A 17,278-nucleotide genomic window follows, 5' to 3' on the forward strand; every position below is an offset into this window, starting at 1 on the left:
AGTCGAGTGAGATGAACCCTCAATCTTCCTTTCTGTAGAAAAAGTCCAGGTTTAACTTTACCGTCAGGCAGGGATCTGAGAAACTCTCTGTCTTTACACTTTATCAAACTTCACACAAACTTCACACATTTGTGACTAGCTTGTAGCGTAGCCCGTTTATTGAACGTCATTCATTTCTCCCCAGCAGGACGCTCTGTGATCAAGTCCATCAAGTTAAACTCTATCACAGACCCCGTCACGTGCATCCACATCAGGGGTGGGCAACTGCCCCCCCCCCCCCCCCCCCCCCCCCCCTCAATCCTCAATGTGGTGCCCAGGTCAATTTTGTTTTATGTGATTTAAATGGAAACGTGACGAAAGCTGAAGACAGAGGAAAAATACTTATCTGAATAAAGGCTGATAAAAGCGACGTACTCCTTCCTTTGGTTGAACTCCACCTGAGAGTTTCCTACACCCGACCCTCAGCGTGGGGGAATGTGTGTGTGTGTGTGTGTGTGTGTGTGTGTGTGTGTGTGTGTGAGGAGGTGAGACTTGAAAGAAGATTCTGCAGAACGTTTCAACGTATCGGAGCTGCATCGAAGAAACAGAGTCCGACGCTTTGAGTGTGTGAAAGGTTGAAGTGTGGATGAACGTGGCAGAGAACAGACAGCCTACCTGCTCTGACTCTCTGCAGACACAGACACATGCAGTGCGTGTGTAAAAGTAGCTTTTCCACATTGAAACAATCATTTTGAATGTATGTGAAAATGATGTAAAGTCCACTGTTACTGTGTGACGTAAAAGCATCATCATTGCTTCTCTGTCGTCGCTAAATCTGAGTAAGACCGTTGACTTATGTTGTCCGAGTGCAGCTCTGAGTAGCCAACAGGGACAAAGTGAAGAGAAGAAGAAAAGCTGAGCTCTGGCAGCTGCACTGAGTCCAGATGTTTGCTCCGCCCCCCTGTGTGTCTTTGAGTCCGCCTCTCCTCCGTCCACCTGCCTCCTTCTCTCTCTCCGCCCTCCAGCCCTCCCGAAGCTCCTGCCGTCCTGCAGGAGGAGACAGAGACGAGGCCAGGCCGTCCGCCACAGGTGAGGAGGAGGAGGAGGAGGAGGAGGAGGAGGGGTCGGGGCAGTCCAGCCAGTCCACAGCAGAGGATCGTGGGTAACCGTCCTGCAGCAAGGAGCCGGGAAACGAGAACTTCCAGTACAGGTCGTCTTTGAAGAGGTAAACAGAACCTGCAGACGACGACGACGAGACATTTTATAAACTTGCATTTAATCCTGTTTGTAGCATCATCATCATCATTCTTCATCCCTCCCGCCCTTGTCTTACATCTTATGAAGCTTCTTTGCTTAATCTTAAGCTTCTTAACTCTGAACTATATTACTGTGTTTTTTTCCCCCCACAGATTGTTGTGTCACGTGTATCTGCAAAAAGAAATCACATCTACGTCACCAGCGTCAAAGCACGAGGGCCAAATCAAAGAGTGGAAATCCATTCATTCCTCAGAGAATCTCAGTGTTTTTTTTATTGAATTTGTAAGGAGGATTTTCTTTAAGCTGGGCCATGAACCATTTTAGTTTCTGATTTAGACAAGAGATTTCGGAGTTGCACCGCTGATATTGAAGATGATGTGATGTCAGTCGTGCAGCGCTGAGGCACAAAGACTTTACGTGTTGTTGGTACGAGTGCAAACACTGGTTCCTTTGGCTCACTTTAAGCCGGCGTGTGATTCTCGCTCAGACAGATGAATGACAGTGAAAAACAAAAAGCCCATTTGACTGTCATCTTAAATGATTCTCTAATTGAGCTCACTTAACGACCTTTAAGTCATCGTGCTTCGATTTCAATGATTTCTGCCTAGCAACAGCAGACACAAACTTTCATAAAATTACAAACATTTTTTTAACCGTTTACATATTTTAGCTTTATTTTCTCCATCATGCTCAAATTGTGACTAAATAGATTCAATGAGAACACATGTCTGACAAACACAGGTCGCGTCCTCACCGTCGCTCTCCGTGGTGATGCCGCTCACACCGTCCCTCAGCAGCTGAGTCCAGACGTCTTCCTGCTGATCTCCCTCAGCGGCGCCCATGTTCCCCCACAGAGGACCCTGCAGCGGATCCCACACCAGACCCCACCTCACTGCTGCTGACTCGCCCACCTCATCATCATCATCATCAGCTCCAGCTAAGCTCAGCTCCATCCTCAGGGCGGACAGAGGCTGAGGGTAGCCGTCCTGCAGGGACAGATCCCTGAACAGCCAGAACTGTGAACCTGCAGCAAGAAAACATCTGCAGTTTTTTATTTCTCTACAGATTTAACAACAACCACAAAAACCAGCTGTGTGCAAGCAGACACCTGAGAGGCATGGATAACATGTAGTTTCATGAATGGCCACTAGAGGCTGTCAGTGGATCCTCGTAGAGCTCCAACTATCCATCCAGCAGAATTAAACGTTTTAACCGAAAAGAATTTGATACAAAAATCCATCTGATGGAAAAATAAAATGTTCAAATGCAACGTCAAGGATTGATGCAAACATGAATTTCATTCTGTCTCTCTGTCTGAAAGCAGCCTGATTCTGTGTGAACATGAAGTGACGATTGTGTACCGCTGATGAAGATGATGGCGTGATCAGATTGCCTCTCGAGCACGGCGTGAAGTCGAGGCAGGTCGGCGGGAAGGCCCCTCCACAGTCGTCTGACCGAGGCCCCCCGACCCGACACCAAGCCCCCACCATTAACCCGCCACATCGTCAGACCTGGAGGGATAAAAAAAAAAAAAAAACAGACAGGAGGAGTGGGTGAAAAATGATTCTGCTCACAAACGCAGCGTCGTCATTTATGTCTGTTTTGTGATTTGACTCGAGCGTGATCAGTTTCACCTTTGAAGAAGAACGTCTCTCCTCGGATCCTCGCCACCGAATCAAAACTGGTGTTACAGCGATCGATGACTGAGCTGCAGACAGAAAACACACTCCACCTTAGATATGAACATACGTTCAAGTTCAACGACCTGGATGACGAGCTGTAGTAACGTTTCTGCATCATTCCATTTATTGTGCATGAATGACATGAAGCTTATTGACACAGTAACCACAGCTCCACCCAAAAAACATGAATATGGCTCCAGCACCCGTTTTTAAAGTCAGCTAGTGTTCCAAGGCTGGACATCCAGACGAGACGTGGGCAAAGTTTAGATCATGAAGGAAACGTTTGTTGAAGTAATCCCGGGGTGAGCCAGCAGAGGGCGCCGAGCTAAACGGCTTTTTCTGCAAATCACGCAACAGTTCCTCTACATAAGCAGCTGAAACCTCTATGATGATGATCACCATATAACCATAGGTTATCATCCCCACCAGGGCCGCCCTCCTCCGGCAGCCCTGCAGCGTTCTGCCACTGGAAACCTTCCAGGGAACTAGCCAATCAGAAGAGAGTGAGCACATGTGAGATAAATAAAGAGAGTTTTTGTAAAAGCTTCTCTGTAGGTTAAATCTGATTGGTTGCCAGTGGGTCCGGAGGCTGGACCAGATAAGAACATCTGTTTGTGCGATTGTGTTTTTATTCCATTTTCTTCTTTTCATCTTTGAAACAGTAATAATCTTCTGTCAAGCTGTCTTGTATTTTTTTTTCTAGGTTACTTTTACTTTCATCAGTGAAGTGATGAGAGAAAGCCTTGAACATTTTGCAGATTTAGTGAAAAAAAAAAAAAAAACTAAGTTGATTGTTGTTGTAATATTCATTTTGGCCACAAGAGGGAGGCATGCATCACAGAAGGGCCAGAAAAAGACTTCTATTTATGATCACAGATAATAAAAAAATGAAGATCAGACTTTTTACCTTTAAGAACTTCAAAACTCACATCAAACAATCTCCTGATAACCTGAATGTCAGGAATATTACAGACATGTATCTCCGTAATAAATTATCTATCACAAATATCACGTGTTACACCTTCTGGGAGATATTTTTAAAGAATGGCTCAGAGCTGAAGATGATTTCTTGGTGGTCGTACCTGGGATGATGATGATGGTTGTTCTTCCCTCTGTGACGCAGCTGAAGCTCTGGAGCGAGACGAGGAGCGTCGGTGGCCAGCAGCTGGTTTCTTTGACCTAAAATAAAATGAGATCAAACAGATTTCTTAAACAGAATCAAATCGGTTGCGAACGTAAAGACAGCTCCAAAATAGCTGACCAAGGATCATCTGGCTCTTCAAAAAGTTCAATAAGCTGCTCGAACACAAGTTCAGACTTAATCACAGACAAGTGTGAGATTCGGAAATAAACTCTTTATCAAAACAATTCAGAAATAAAGCTGTGACGTCTCAACTGTGCCGATGACTGACAGCTCTTAAAGGTGGTCTTTCATGGTACTACCTTTGGTTCTTACAAATATGACTCCCCGTACATCGAACACTGTCCGGATGAAGGAGATTATTTATCATCCAAATGATCCCAGTATTCAGCTATCCAGCTTCAAGTGATCCATTTCCTTTCTCTATGATCCGGTGATCTACTTGTGAGTAGAATGAAACTTCAGGCTGTGACACCATGTGGATCAAAATACTCCAAAACACAAACATGACACGGATGTATTTGTTTAAAAATAATTCAAATAAAACCTCACCGTAGAGCTGGGTGATGAGCGCCAGGTCTTGGGGTCCCAGGCGGAAGTGAAGCGGGTCTCCAGCAGGACCCTGGTAGTACGGCCTCATCACCGAGTTTCGGGACGATGAGTGGGCGAGTCCGAGTGCGTGTCCGAACTCGTGGACCAACACGGTGAACAGGTCGGTGCCCTCGGTCGCTGGAGGAAAGACACCAAAAGAGAGTTTAAAAAACCTGGTACTGAATCTGCGAGCAATCCTCCTGTGGCGTATACAATGTTGTGTTAGTAGGCTAATGTTAGCTAGCTAGCTAACATAGCTAGCTATGCACATTAGCATTAGCAGCAACAGGATGAACTGAAGTGTAAAGAATGTGCATCTGTACATAAACAATATATTTCTCTGTGATTGTTTTCTTCTGGTCAGTGTTAACCCGAGGTGCTCCCTCCTCGAGAAAACATCATTCTTGTTTAGCTAACATAGCTAGCTAGCTAGCTAGCTAACATAGCTAGCTAGCCCTTGACTAAAACAGTTTTTAAATGCCATGGATCGAGCAGGCTGTTCTGTCGATGTAAACATGGCTCCAAAGCCAGCGGGACTCGAGCTTCTGACCCATTGTTGACAGTCATGATGACCTTTACGGATGTATACTTGTTATATTTGTTAAAATGTAAAAACGGCACCTGGAGGAAATGTCAGGCTGATAGGCTTTATCAGTGTCAGGGTTAATAATAACGTTTAAGATGAGTTCATGTTATGTAACGAAACATGTGAAACCACCTGGCTGTCTGAAGGCCCACTCCTCCTCAGCATCCAGGTGGACTCCTCCCGCGCGGGCGGGGTCTGATGGGAAGAAAGCATGGCCGACCGCACCGCCTGCTCCATCGAAGGGGTAACCATCGCCGTGGTAACCGTTGAGAAAGTCTACCTGTAGGTCGGCTGCCTCTGGACTGCCCACCTGAAGACAACAGGAGACACTTTGTAGTGTCGTCCTGCTCAGATCTGACGTCTTTAACACGAGTCACATAAATGTACCGACCTCGTGGAACTCCAGCAGCGTCGGCTCCGCCCAGACTCTCAAAGCGTAGAAGACAAGAGAGCGAATGGTTTCTCGGGACAGATGAGAGGAGGACGGGTACGAACGCAACCTGACAACAAAACAGAGACGGAAAGAAAGATCACCGATGACTGAATGCAAATGACTGTTCCAGGTTAGAACAGATATTCATTGATTTAAATGATTGCTGAGCTCTCATACAAAACAACAAAACATGTAGTGAGCACATGAAAAAGTACCAAAATCCAAACACTGGACCAAGAAGTAAAAGGATGTCATGGTGCTGTTTTTTTGTTGGGTTTGTTTTTCACTTACAAAAAAAATCCATTTTGTTTCCTTCTGTGTGAGCGGAAGTGAAATTATCCAACATTAAAGACAAGAATGTGGTTTCAATAATCATTCTTCAAATTAACATCCAAATAAAACATTTACTGCCCATGTCAAGAAAAACAACACATTTCTTAAGATCACGAGATAATGAGTAATTATAAGAAAACAAACTTCATCATTTCACTGAACACAAAAGTTAAGACTTAAGGTCTTTATTTTTTACGTCAACCCAAAATATAAATGTACCTCATTGGTAATGTGAAATATGTACTGAACCAAAGTAAAACAAGCCACACTGCCTTCATAGTCATGTTCATACACATTCATGCACATTGAGAAGACAGTAGTGGGTGGAGCTTGTACCAATTATTATGTGTGGGCGGAGTTTGTACAGATGAGTACATCTGGGCGGAGCTTGTACCGATGAGTATGTGTGGGTGGAGCTTGTATCAATGAGTATGTGTGGGCGGAGCTTGTACCAATGAGTATGTGTGGGCGGAGTTTGTACCAATGAGTATGTGTGGGCGGGGCTTGTACCAATTAGTATGTGTGGGCGGAGCTTGTACAGATGAGTATGTGTGAGCGGAGTTTGTACCAATGACTATGTGTGGACGGAGCTTGTACAGATGAGTACATCTGGGCGGAGCTTGTGCCAATGAGTATGTGTGGGCGGAGCTTGTACCGATGAGTATGCATGGGCGGAGCTTGTACCAATTTATGTGTGGGCGGAGCCTGTACAGATGAGTACATCTGGGCGGAGCTTGTACCGATGAGTATGAATGGGCGGAGCTTGTACCGATGAGTATGAATGGGCGGAGCTTGTACCAATGAGTATGTATGGGCGGAGCTTGTACCAATGAGTATAAATGGGCGGAGCTTGTACCAATGACAGAAACTAGACTGTAAGCTGACCTTCCTCGACGACTTTTTTAACAATCATACAGTGAACTATTGATAAAGGGCTTTTGAAGTCATAGAAACAAATTTGCCCATAAGACCATTTAAATATAAAAAGTTTGTGTTTGTTCCTGTTCAGCAGCTCTTTCACTGATCTGTCTCACCTCCAGTTAATGCTCCTGCGGTTCCACGTGGAGACAGCTCTTCTCCTCCTTCTCTTCATGTCCTTCCTCTCTGGGTTTACAGCTGATTTAGACAGCTCGTCATCGTCGTCGGGAAGCGAGCAGCGAGGACTCTTCATCAACGCCACAGTGTCCTCGTCTGAACGAGACAAGATCCCGTGTTAGTTTCCAGTTTTAAGAAAAAGGAACCTCTTAATGTCACAGGTTCGATCATGCAACTTTTCACAGCAGCAGTCTGTCATCCTCACCAACAACTCCAGAGTCTTTGAGGCCTGCAAACCTCTGCATGGCCCTCACAGCATTTGTGACAGCTGTCCATGCCTGCAGCTGACCGGTGGACGGGTCGGGCGGCGGCAGGTAGCCATATTTCATTAACCAATCCTGTCAACAGAGAGAGAGAGAGAAAACTGAGAAAACAGCGTCCTTCCTAATGAGTGAGAAACATCTGCTTTTGGTCTGTTTGACTCTATAAACTGATCAGCGACTTCAAAAAAACAATCATAATGCTTGAGAAAGAGGACTTCAATAATCAACGTTTTCTCCTGGTCGGAATCACGGACCAGTTCTCTTTCTAAATGGACGGACGACACAGATTAACGTCGACTCTGTTTATCACTGCAGGCTGTTCTTATAACTGACCTCAAGATGTCAGACCTTTCTTTATTAGAAAATAAAATCACAGCTCATCAAAACCCAATCACGGTGATAAAATCCATCCAAATTAAAATCTGTACTCCAGGCTTATTCTCTTTCATTTACCACCAGTTGGGTGCTTCCATCCTCGGTGGGAGTCACAGGAGCGGAGGAGGGTTTGAGGGTCACTCCAGCTGTGGACGCTGTTTTCATCCATCCGTAACTCAGACACAGAAAAACACTCCACATCCTCATCTTGGCTGCATATCTTACAGATGATGCTCCATCAGAGAATCCTCCAGTCGCAGTCTGAGGAGATCTTCTGGTCCTGCAAAGAAGAAAATCAGAACGTTTAATGAACGTTCAAGCTTCATATGCAGGCAGAACATGGAGGTTTAGAGTATTTTAAAAAAGGAAAATCCAGTGAACCTTAGACAATGTATACGTAGCTGGAAAACCTTTACAAGTTCTATCCAATGAAAACAGGATAAATGACTGATTGGCTGCCCTCTCCCATCCCTGGAAGTCATGTGGCCCGCTGCCATGGAGAGCCCACAACATCCTGAGGGGCTCCTCACTTGAACTTCTGCCCTCGGGGAGGCGTTTCAGGGCAATAAAGACAAAAACAAACAAGAGCTGTTGTTGCCCTGAACGCCCCCAACAACCCCAACAACCCCAACAACCCCAACAACCCCAACAACCCTGAATCTGCTGCTTAAAATAACCATCTTACCTCTGAGGACTGTATAGTTTGTTTGTTTTTACTGTTTTTTGGTTTTGATTCCTTTTTATTTTACGTCAGCTGCTATTTTTTAAATTGCGTTGTGCTTCTGAAAGAGCAACAATGACAATAAAATAATTCGGATTTGTTTGGTATCCGTTGCATCTCATTGGTTTGCATCCTCGATTGTTTCTGTTTTACTTCTTCATCAATGAAGACAAGCAGTCAGATAGATGACTCCCTTTTCCATTTTTCAGAAAGTTCTTTCTGCGAGCAGCGTCCGCACACGATGATCGATCATGTTCTGTTTATGCATCGATGCCGAGTCGTCGACATCGTCATCCTGATGCAACGTAGACCTACAGAGGAGCTGAGCATTATCTACAGCAACAAAGACTCCTTATTCATTTTATACCAGCCTCTGTCTGAAACTATTCCTGTCTGTCTCTGACTTCCTCCCCACACGCCCACTGTCTTCTGATTGGCCAGCTTTCTGGAAGCCTTCCAGAGGGGCAGAACGCTGTAGGGCTGCCAGTAAAGGACTTCTCTACAATGCTAGGAGCCTAAATGTAAGATGTTCCAGCGGCTTGGTTTCATATCATTGACCTACTGAGTGATTCACAGAGAAGACGTTTAACGCCTGTAAGAGGGACGGTGCCACCTTGTGCGGGCTGAAGGTGGCTACAGGTGTTTTTAATATGCTGTGATTTATATGTAAGGACGGTAGTGGAAGGAGCAGTTTCGACTGTGCTCTGATTTTGTGCGTTTATTGTTGTTGGAACCGACAGGAAAATAAATCTGTTTTTCAGTTATTTATTGCAACCGATGACTTTGTTATTTACTGACGTTAAACTGAGTACACGTCAGACAGTTTGTGCTAACTACCAGCCGGTAGCAGCTAAGTTAAGAATCAGTCCCTCCAACGCCCTCTGCAGACTTATCCTGGAACTACTTCAGTGTACGTTAACCTCACGAGCTTGTGACTTTTAAAATCAGGAGCAGCATAATAGGCCAACTTTAAAGCACCTATCAGTAAATGGGGAGATGCAGAAATATATTATTGGAAAAAAAAAATGAACCAAACTAAACAACCTTGGAGGTCTCACATTTACATCCCATGTCCTCTTTAGAGTTTTAGTTTTCTGTCAGTTCAACGTTCATATCCAAAAACAGGTTCTGACCCAGAAATAAAGCTCAGGTAAATTAATCAAATGCTTTAAACGTTCTTGGTCCTTGTGTCCTTACATTATTCCCAGACAGAGGGCTGTAATCTGTCACCGAAGAATCAGGGCGAACACCACGACACCCAATGTCACAAAGCATGAATGAGTAAAGGCAGCCAGTGGAGGAGGATGACGGGAAACATCCAAACTGTATTCCCTCTGGGACACAGTGGAGCAGATTCAATCAGAGGATGGAGGGACATTACCATAAAGCACAGAGAGGAGGGAAACTGTGACGGCTGGACGGGATGAGAGTGTGTACGTGTCACTCAGAAGATGCTTCGTTTAATTAAGTTAGAGGGTTTCCCATTTCAGTTAAAGCGGGGAGGAGGGACGGAGGGGGGAGGAGTCTTAGAGTAATGAACATGAAAGACAGCGAAGAAGGTGGTCTGTTAAAAACCTGCAAACATTCTCCCTTTAGGGTAATTTTATTTCTAAAACTCGTTCACAGTTTTTTTTTCTGGTTGAAGATTGTTTTCTTTTATTTACGTCTGACAGTTTGTAAACAGTTGATTATTTACTAAAAAAACAACAGCACACAGAAATGATTGCTTTGACTTTGACCATCAGGAAAACTCAAATATGACCGAATAAATACATCTGAGCAACAGTCTCTCAAACATTAATGAACTTTATAATTAAGCAGCGACCTCTAGTGGTCACAGGAAGTATTACCTGAGAAAACCTGCATGCACTTTTCCAAAATCTCTGCTCTAGTGGTGAACAAAAATGAAGCCACAATTTAACCATATTTTATATTCAAAATAAATTTCCATTTTAAGATTAAAAAAAGAAATAAAAAGTCCTTTATATCCTAAGTGTTGATTACGTATACCACCTCTTTCCACAGGGATGATAAAAACTTATTTTGGACATTAAAGCTGAATTAAAAACAGAAATGTGTTTTATTGTCTATCTTTTGGCGACATAGTAATCGATAACTTCACTTATAGCTGTAAATATGTATTACCATGTAACACAATAAATTATTTTATGTTTGTAGTGAGGATAAACAAATTTGAGATTTATTTTATTTAGAGAACGATTCGCATAGCAGTCCTGATTTTTTTAGGTATAAAAGTAAAGAATTAGATATATTGTAGTATATTTGCAAATAATTTAATTTTTGATTGAGATAAATGTTTTTGTCAGATATGAGAACAGTAGAAACCTGCAGGTGTTTCAATGATGGAAATGGGTAAGCAAAGACAATTTATTCTACTCGACCTAAAAAGTGTCTGTGTGTCTACAAAGTTTAAACACTTTTCTTTAAAAAAAAAAAAAAAAGATCTTTCCTTCTAAAATAAAAGTAGTAAAATCAGGATAAATTTTGTTTTTGAAAATTGGAGAAAGTTAAGAACACAAAGTGTTTAAGATTTGGAGCTGGCTAAACGCTGAAGCTTCAGTGTGACCTGCAGAGGAGGGGTGAGGGAACTTTAGCCGATGCTTTGGATTTGGACAACCTGGAGAAACCTGTTTTAAACGCTAAGTGTCAGAATGACATGTGACTGCTTTAAAACCTAAATCAGGATCTTTTCTCTGACCGTAATAAATTACAGGTTGAAGCAACAGAGTTTTTAATATTTCAGTATTCCCCCATTTTTCTCTTTGTTTTGGTCTCCTCCAGCCTCTGGCACAGATATCTCACTCTGCGGCTCCTCAGGTTCGTAACGTATTACCAAACATATTTATAAAGAACATCATGGCCAAAGATAGAAGACCCAAAATTTATAAAAAATAAATAAATAAAAACACTTTGACCTGATTAAAAACAGGACATTCAAATACAAAAAGAGATCAATAGAAAAGGGAAAAAAGTATTTTAAATTTTTAAATTTTTCAGCACTAAGCTTTTATTATCTGCAGCACAGATTTTTACTGCAGGTAAAGTATTGTAGGTTTTTCAGCGTGAGTCATAACATCAAATCAACTGGTTAAAAGAGGCTAAAAGCAGAGCTGAGCGACCTCGTTCTCATTACACACAGACTTATGATCCATTCTTTAGCTTAAAAAAAAAAAGAGAAGTAAATGATAAAAAAATATTATCTTAAAAATAATATCTGACATTTTTAGACATCTCAACATTCACAAGTTTAGAGTTTTTTGTGATGGAAAAAAGAACTTGGTTCAAGAAAACTGAAGGCAAAACGGGTTTTAATTGGTCAGGAGCTCAAAGCTCAATAAACTGAACCTTTAATAAAAGATCAGAAGAAATCCAACCAGAGAAATTGAGAAAAATGTGTCCCATGGTCATCGCTCGAGGGCTCACATGTTCAAAAAACACTTTTATAAATTCCAGGATTGATGTTTTCTCAGCATATTAAAATTTTTATGAGTTATGATACAATAAAAAAGTTTTTTTTTCCCATGCACCACACTCACCACAATGTTTCTGTCCTGTCAGAAAATTAAGTTTACAGGTCATAAAATTTGACCAATAAACTGATTTTATTTTCTGTCTTTTATTTTGGTGTCTAAAAGTCTTCTGGGTTTGACAAACAGTATTAATGACGTCAGTTTCCACACTCTCTTTCATTTTCCCACAACACTAAAGATCTGCACTGAAGCTCAGTCACTGTTACTGTTATTTTGTCAGTCTGTTAATATTGTCCCAGTCTCTGTCTGACCTCCAACAGCTCTCACATCAACCCGAGCCAGCGTCAGAAAAACTTCACACATGAAGCTCTGCATCCGGTTTAACCTGCATTCAGCATGCTTACCTTCTCCGTGCTCGTCCGCTGCGTCCGTCCTCTCTCTCTCTCTTTATCTGCCTCCACATGAACAGATGGGTCCTTTCTCTTCTCCTTCTTCTTCTTCTATAGTCACAGCCTGGCTCGTAACCCCCACCCACTCAGACCTCTACCCCACCCACCCTGACACGTGCATCATGCAGGGGAAAAAAACCCTCTTTTTCTCACTTAAGATTTTAATTCACTCTTTCATCACTTCTTCCATCTGTCCTCTCCACAAATACTTCATATGAAAACAAAACGGTTCCATTTCAAATGATAAAAAAAAAAGTGAAAACAATTAGTCCCAGCGCAGCACGCTGGAATCTGCTGTTTAACCCGGCTTGAGGATTAGTGAGTGTCACACAGCGAAAGATGGCTTTAGCATTTTGCGTGTGTTTGCATGTGTGCAACATCTGCACGTTCATGTGCATCTTCTCTCCATGCTGGCATTAACATTTTACCCACAATCCTCTTAACGCGCAGATTAAAAAACTAAAAATGAAGAACACCAGATTCTATCCATCACTGTCTTTCTGTCCGTTTCTCCCCCCCTCCTCCTCTCTTGTTTCTTTGTGTTTAAGCCTCTGGATGGACTCCTGCAGGGTCAACAAAGCCAACGTGTTGACCTGCTTCTCAAACTGATATCCTTCTAGTAAAAGCTCATGATGTCCTAATGAGTGCAGAGTTAAACGCAGGGAGAATAAAGTAGGTTTATCTGTTGTGAAGACAGACTGCAGGACTTCATACTTTCCATGCTGCTGCAGGCTGATTCATGTCAATACTAATAATCTTTCCCTCTTGAGTCGTGTTTCTATTAGCGTCTGGAGCGTCCCACTGGGATCATTTACGTCCATCTAATCTGCTCGTCGTCTGCCGAGGGACCACGGCTGATTGGAAAAACACATTTTGGGCTGCTGTGATGTTTTTGCAGGAAACCTGATTCCAGCAGGACGGGCTGACTGATGCTCCTCTCACTGCAGACAGGGACATTTAACCAAGATGCAATATCATAAATTAAAGAAAAAGATTCTTTATTATTATTATTGTCTGAAAATATATTACATCTGAGGCAGTCTATTTCATTTCTTAAAGCTTTTTGACATTTACAATCCGGGCTTTAACCTAAAATTAAAGTGGCAAAGTAAAAGCAGCTCGCTCAGTTTATATTATAGTTTATATTATTTGTGACTGTGTTTTTAAAGGACATCTGACCTGCCTTTACCTTCAGAGTTTATTTCTTTAGCAGGGACACGTGCAGCGGTCACTGCTTTATGTGAAACACACAGAAGATGGCAGGTTACCCTGCAGCCTCTGCTTTAAGGATTAAAACAGAAGGCTTAAACGTGAACACAAAGAGCGATAAAACAAAGACAATATAATGCACTTCAAACAGGAGAGTCAAATCAACCAGCAGTAAAATAAGGTTTAATAAGAGGACGCTCAGTGACTCACAGATTTACTCGTGTCTTTAAAACCTCGAGCTCCGTGTTTATATTCTGTGCAGCGTCACGAACGAGGGTTAAAACACAGGAAGGAAAACAAATAACAACAACAGGAGCAGGGAGACAAACGACCGACTACAGCAACTATACAATGAACCAGGTGAGACTAATGAGACAGGTGAGACTAATGAGACAGGTGAGGACAATCAGGGTCATCAAGACTCAGAGAGGCAGGAAACAAGACAACGCCATGTAAGTCAGGAAACACTAAAGACTGAACTAAGAAACTCTGACTAAACCATGACATGCAGATGATAACTGGGGTCCCAGATTGATGCTGTGTTAAAAGAGACAGGAGCTATTGAGACCTTTATAAAAAATGTACATGTCTTTATTTCATATTTATACGGGGCCTGTTGGGCATAAATCCACTTCAGCAGCCGGACTCAATCTTTTGCACAAAAGCATTGGCTTCATTTTTCAGCTCTTGTAGTCTGTAATCGTAGACAGCCAAGTCAGTGCCAATAAATACATTTATATATATATATAGCACTATTTCATTGATCACAGTCATTCATTAATGACTGGTAGGATTTACTGAATATGACCGTTCAGCTCGTCAAGATCAATAAGAATCACGGGCAATCAAATCGAGCTGATTCAGAGACTTTGTTCTTTCTGAACTGCAACGCATCAATTTAAAAAAGATTTATTTTTAAGGCTTTTATGCCTCTTATATGAGGCTTATATCTCTTTAAGGGGGCGGAGTAAGAAATGGTTGGAGTAAGAAATCAGAGAGAGAGAGAGAGAGTGGCACGACCAATCGTCAATGCAGATGTTGAGAAGTGACACCGATGTGAGGTAGGCTGCACATGTATAAGGTCACCCTACTGAAAACCCGACTCAGCTCCAGTCCTCAGCCTGGTTCTTAATAAGTCGGGTTGAGATAATATTTCCAACATGGTGGTCGCCATCAATAAGCAATGAAAGAAACATATGTGTTCACTGGGGAGCCAAACCCAGGCCGCCCACTTACAGGACTATAACCCCCATGAGGTGCCACCAGTATAGTATAATCTGCACCAGTAGCACCAGTAGTGCAATAACTCATTTTTGTACTTCCTTTTTGTCTCCTTCTTTATATGACAGTTAAAACTGTTTATTTATTAAAACTAAAGATGTGCTCTTTGATTTGATTCACCTTTTTCCATTTTTTCTCCCTTAATTTAACATAATTCATTGAAAAAAAAAAAAAAAAAAAAAAGATTTTCCGAATCCGAGTGAATGTGGATTAAATGTTTCCTCTGTCACCGTGACAACAGGCTACTTCCTCACGCCCGCAGCTGCTGGGACGGGTCAAAGGTCAGCTGGGGGTAAAGGGTGATGGATGCTGGGGTGGGGACCTTGTAAAGACATGAATGGAGCTGTGTGTGTGTCTCAGTCATTGGTGGCTCGTTTTGTTGTCGTCCTTGGCAACAAGAACGCTCGTTTGGGATCTCATGGTGTGTCTGTTGACTTCTCGGGGAGTCTGAAGTCGTGCACCCGTGGGATCCGTCTTTACACAGACTGAAGCTTTTAAAGGACAAAGTCAAGCAAGGTTATCAACATGTTAGATACTTTCTGTTTCTGTTGTTCTGTTTTAAAATTACACAAATATATATAACTATTATATTAATGTTTGACAGAATCAAAAAGTGTGTGTGTGAGAGAGAGAGAGAGAGAGAGAGAGAGGGAGAGAGAGAGAGACAGAGAGAGAGAGAGAGAGAGAGACACAGAGAGAGATAAATAGAGAGAGAGAGAGGGAGAGAGAGAGACAGAGAGAGAGAGAGAGAGAGAGAGAGAGAGAGAGAGAGACAGAGAGAGACACAGAGAGAGAGACAGAGAGAGAGAGAGAGAGAGAGACACAGAGAGAGACACAGAGAGAGACACAGAGAGAGAGAGAGAAATAGAGAGGGAGAGAGAGAGAGAGACAGAGAGAGAGACACAGAGAGAGAGAGAAATAGAGAGGGAGAGAGAGAGAGAGAGAGAGAGAGAGACACAGAGAGAGAGAGACAGAGAGAGAGAGACACAGAGAGAGAGAGAGAGAGAGAGAGAGAGACACAGAGAGAGAGAGAAACAGAGAGGGAGAGAGAGAGAGAGAGAGAGAGAGAGAGAGAGAGAAATAGAGAGGGAGAGAGAGAGAGAGAGAGAGACACAGAGAGAGAGAGAGAAATAGAGAGGGAGAGAGAGAGAGAGAGAGAGAGAGAGAGAGAAATAGAGAGAGAGAAATAGAGAGGGAGAGAGAGAGAGAGAGACAGAGAGAGAGAGAAATAGAGAGGGAGAGAGAGAGAGATGTCTAAATTGCACAAATACCTGAGAAACATTTCTATAGTAAAAAATCATGTCCGAGTTAAGAAATATGGTGTTGTAAACACCTTCTTTATTATTTATTTGAATAATCAATCTGATGATGGAGCCCTATAGTTAAACCACTGGCCCGATGCCAGCAGGTCAAAACGCCGTACAGGAAAACATGTTGTAGACAATTCACAGTCCTGACGCTGGTGTGACAGAGCTGACCTGTGGTGACGGGTAAACCGCCAGAGGAGCTTCAGCTGGTGGAGCGGAGATGTGCACAAAGAGAACAGTGTTAAACAGAGATGAATGATGTGGATGTCAGAGAGCATGGAGCTGCTGATGTGTCATTTATTGACTGTAAAACTTCACTCGAAAGACATTTGATCAAACACCATCTAACGTATCATTTCTACTTTTGTTATGCAGGGAGCTCGCCACCTTCCATACTTTGGTGTACTACTACTGCTGCCCCCTTAAAGTAATGCTTCTATATGTACCATTTCTCTTCATAATTGCCATTTACAATTAAAGTCATTTAATTATCTGTTATTATCAATGCCAATACAACTATTTTTGGCAGTGATTCAACATTATACCCAATATTTGCCCTCACATTGCCCTTATACAAGGTGTCACTTTAATGAGACAACCTAAAGATTCACAATCTGCACAGGGAGGAGAGACCATATTTTACTTTTCAGCCCCCCCCCCTTCTTCTACTTGAGTGATTAATTGACCTGTAATAATACTTCTACTTCAGTAAAAGGTAGAGTCTTATGCAACTCCGACACCTGGTGTTTCATATGGGTACTGCAGGCTCTGCTAGGTTTGCTATGCTAACAATGTTTTCATAAACACTGACAATCTTGGTTGGTGAAAGCTTGAGTAAAAAGCACATTAAAGCCATAAACCTTCAGTATTTAAAAATCATGACAGTCAAGAAAAGGAGTGGAGATGCCGGGGATTGAACCCGGGGCCTCATACATGCAAAGCATGCGCTCTACCACTGAGCTACATCCCCAGATACAGTAACATGACACTTCTGCTGTATTTATCCCTGCTGTAAACTGTGACTCATCGACAAAAGGTGATTAATAGATATTGAAGCGATGAAACCTGTTTATTATCTTTAGTGT

The 17,278-nt window shown here is 42.5% G+C and overlaps 1 protein-coding gene and 1 long non-coding RNA gene across 2 annotated transcripts in view; one reads left to right on the top strand and one right to left on the bottom strand.

Moving 5' to 3' along the window:
- The first annotated feature begins 315 nt into the window (after positions 1–315).
- The window catches only part of LOC306829635, a 53,366-nt gene continuing 36,403 nt past the window's right edge, over positions 316–17,278 (top strand). Inside the window, exon 1 of the long non-coding RNA XR_013779883.1 lies at positions 316–524. This is a non-coding gene — a long non-coding RNA (uncharacterized lncRNA). The remainder of the gene's footprint in view (positions 525–17,278) is intronic.
- mmp17b (matrix metallopeptidase 17b) lies at positions 547–12,428 on the bottom strand. Its single transcript, XM_079352697.1, has 12 exons — positions 12,352–12,428; positions 7,814–8,015; positions 7,303–7,435; positions 7,037–7,193; positions 5,628–5,736; positions 5,369–5,546; positions 4,612–4,788; positions 4,001–4,097; positions 2,871–2,944; positions 2,598–2,747; positions 1,991–2,260; positions 547–1,215 (listed from the first exon to the last, which is right to left on the bottom strand). Exons 1-12 carry the CDS (start codon positions 12,408–12,410, stop codon positions 833–835), a joined length of 1,989 nt encoding a protein of 662 aa, XP_079208823.1. The 5' UTR covers positions 12,411–12,428; the 3' UTR covers positions 547–832.

Source organism: Symphodus melops (assembly GCF_947650265.1).
Source record: "Symphodus melops genome assembly, chromosome: 9".
NCBI lineage: Eukaryota > Metazoa > Chordata > Actinopteri > Labriformes > Labridae > Symphodus > Symphodus melops.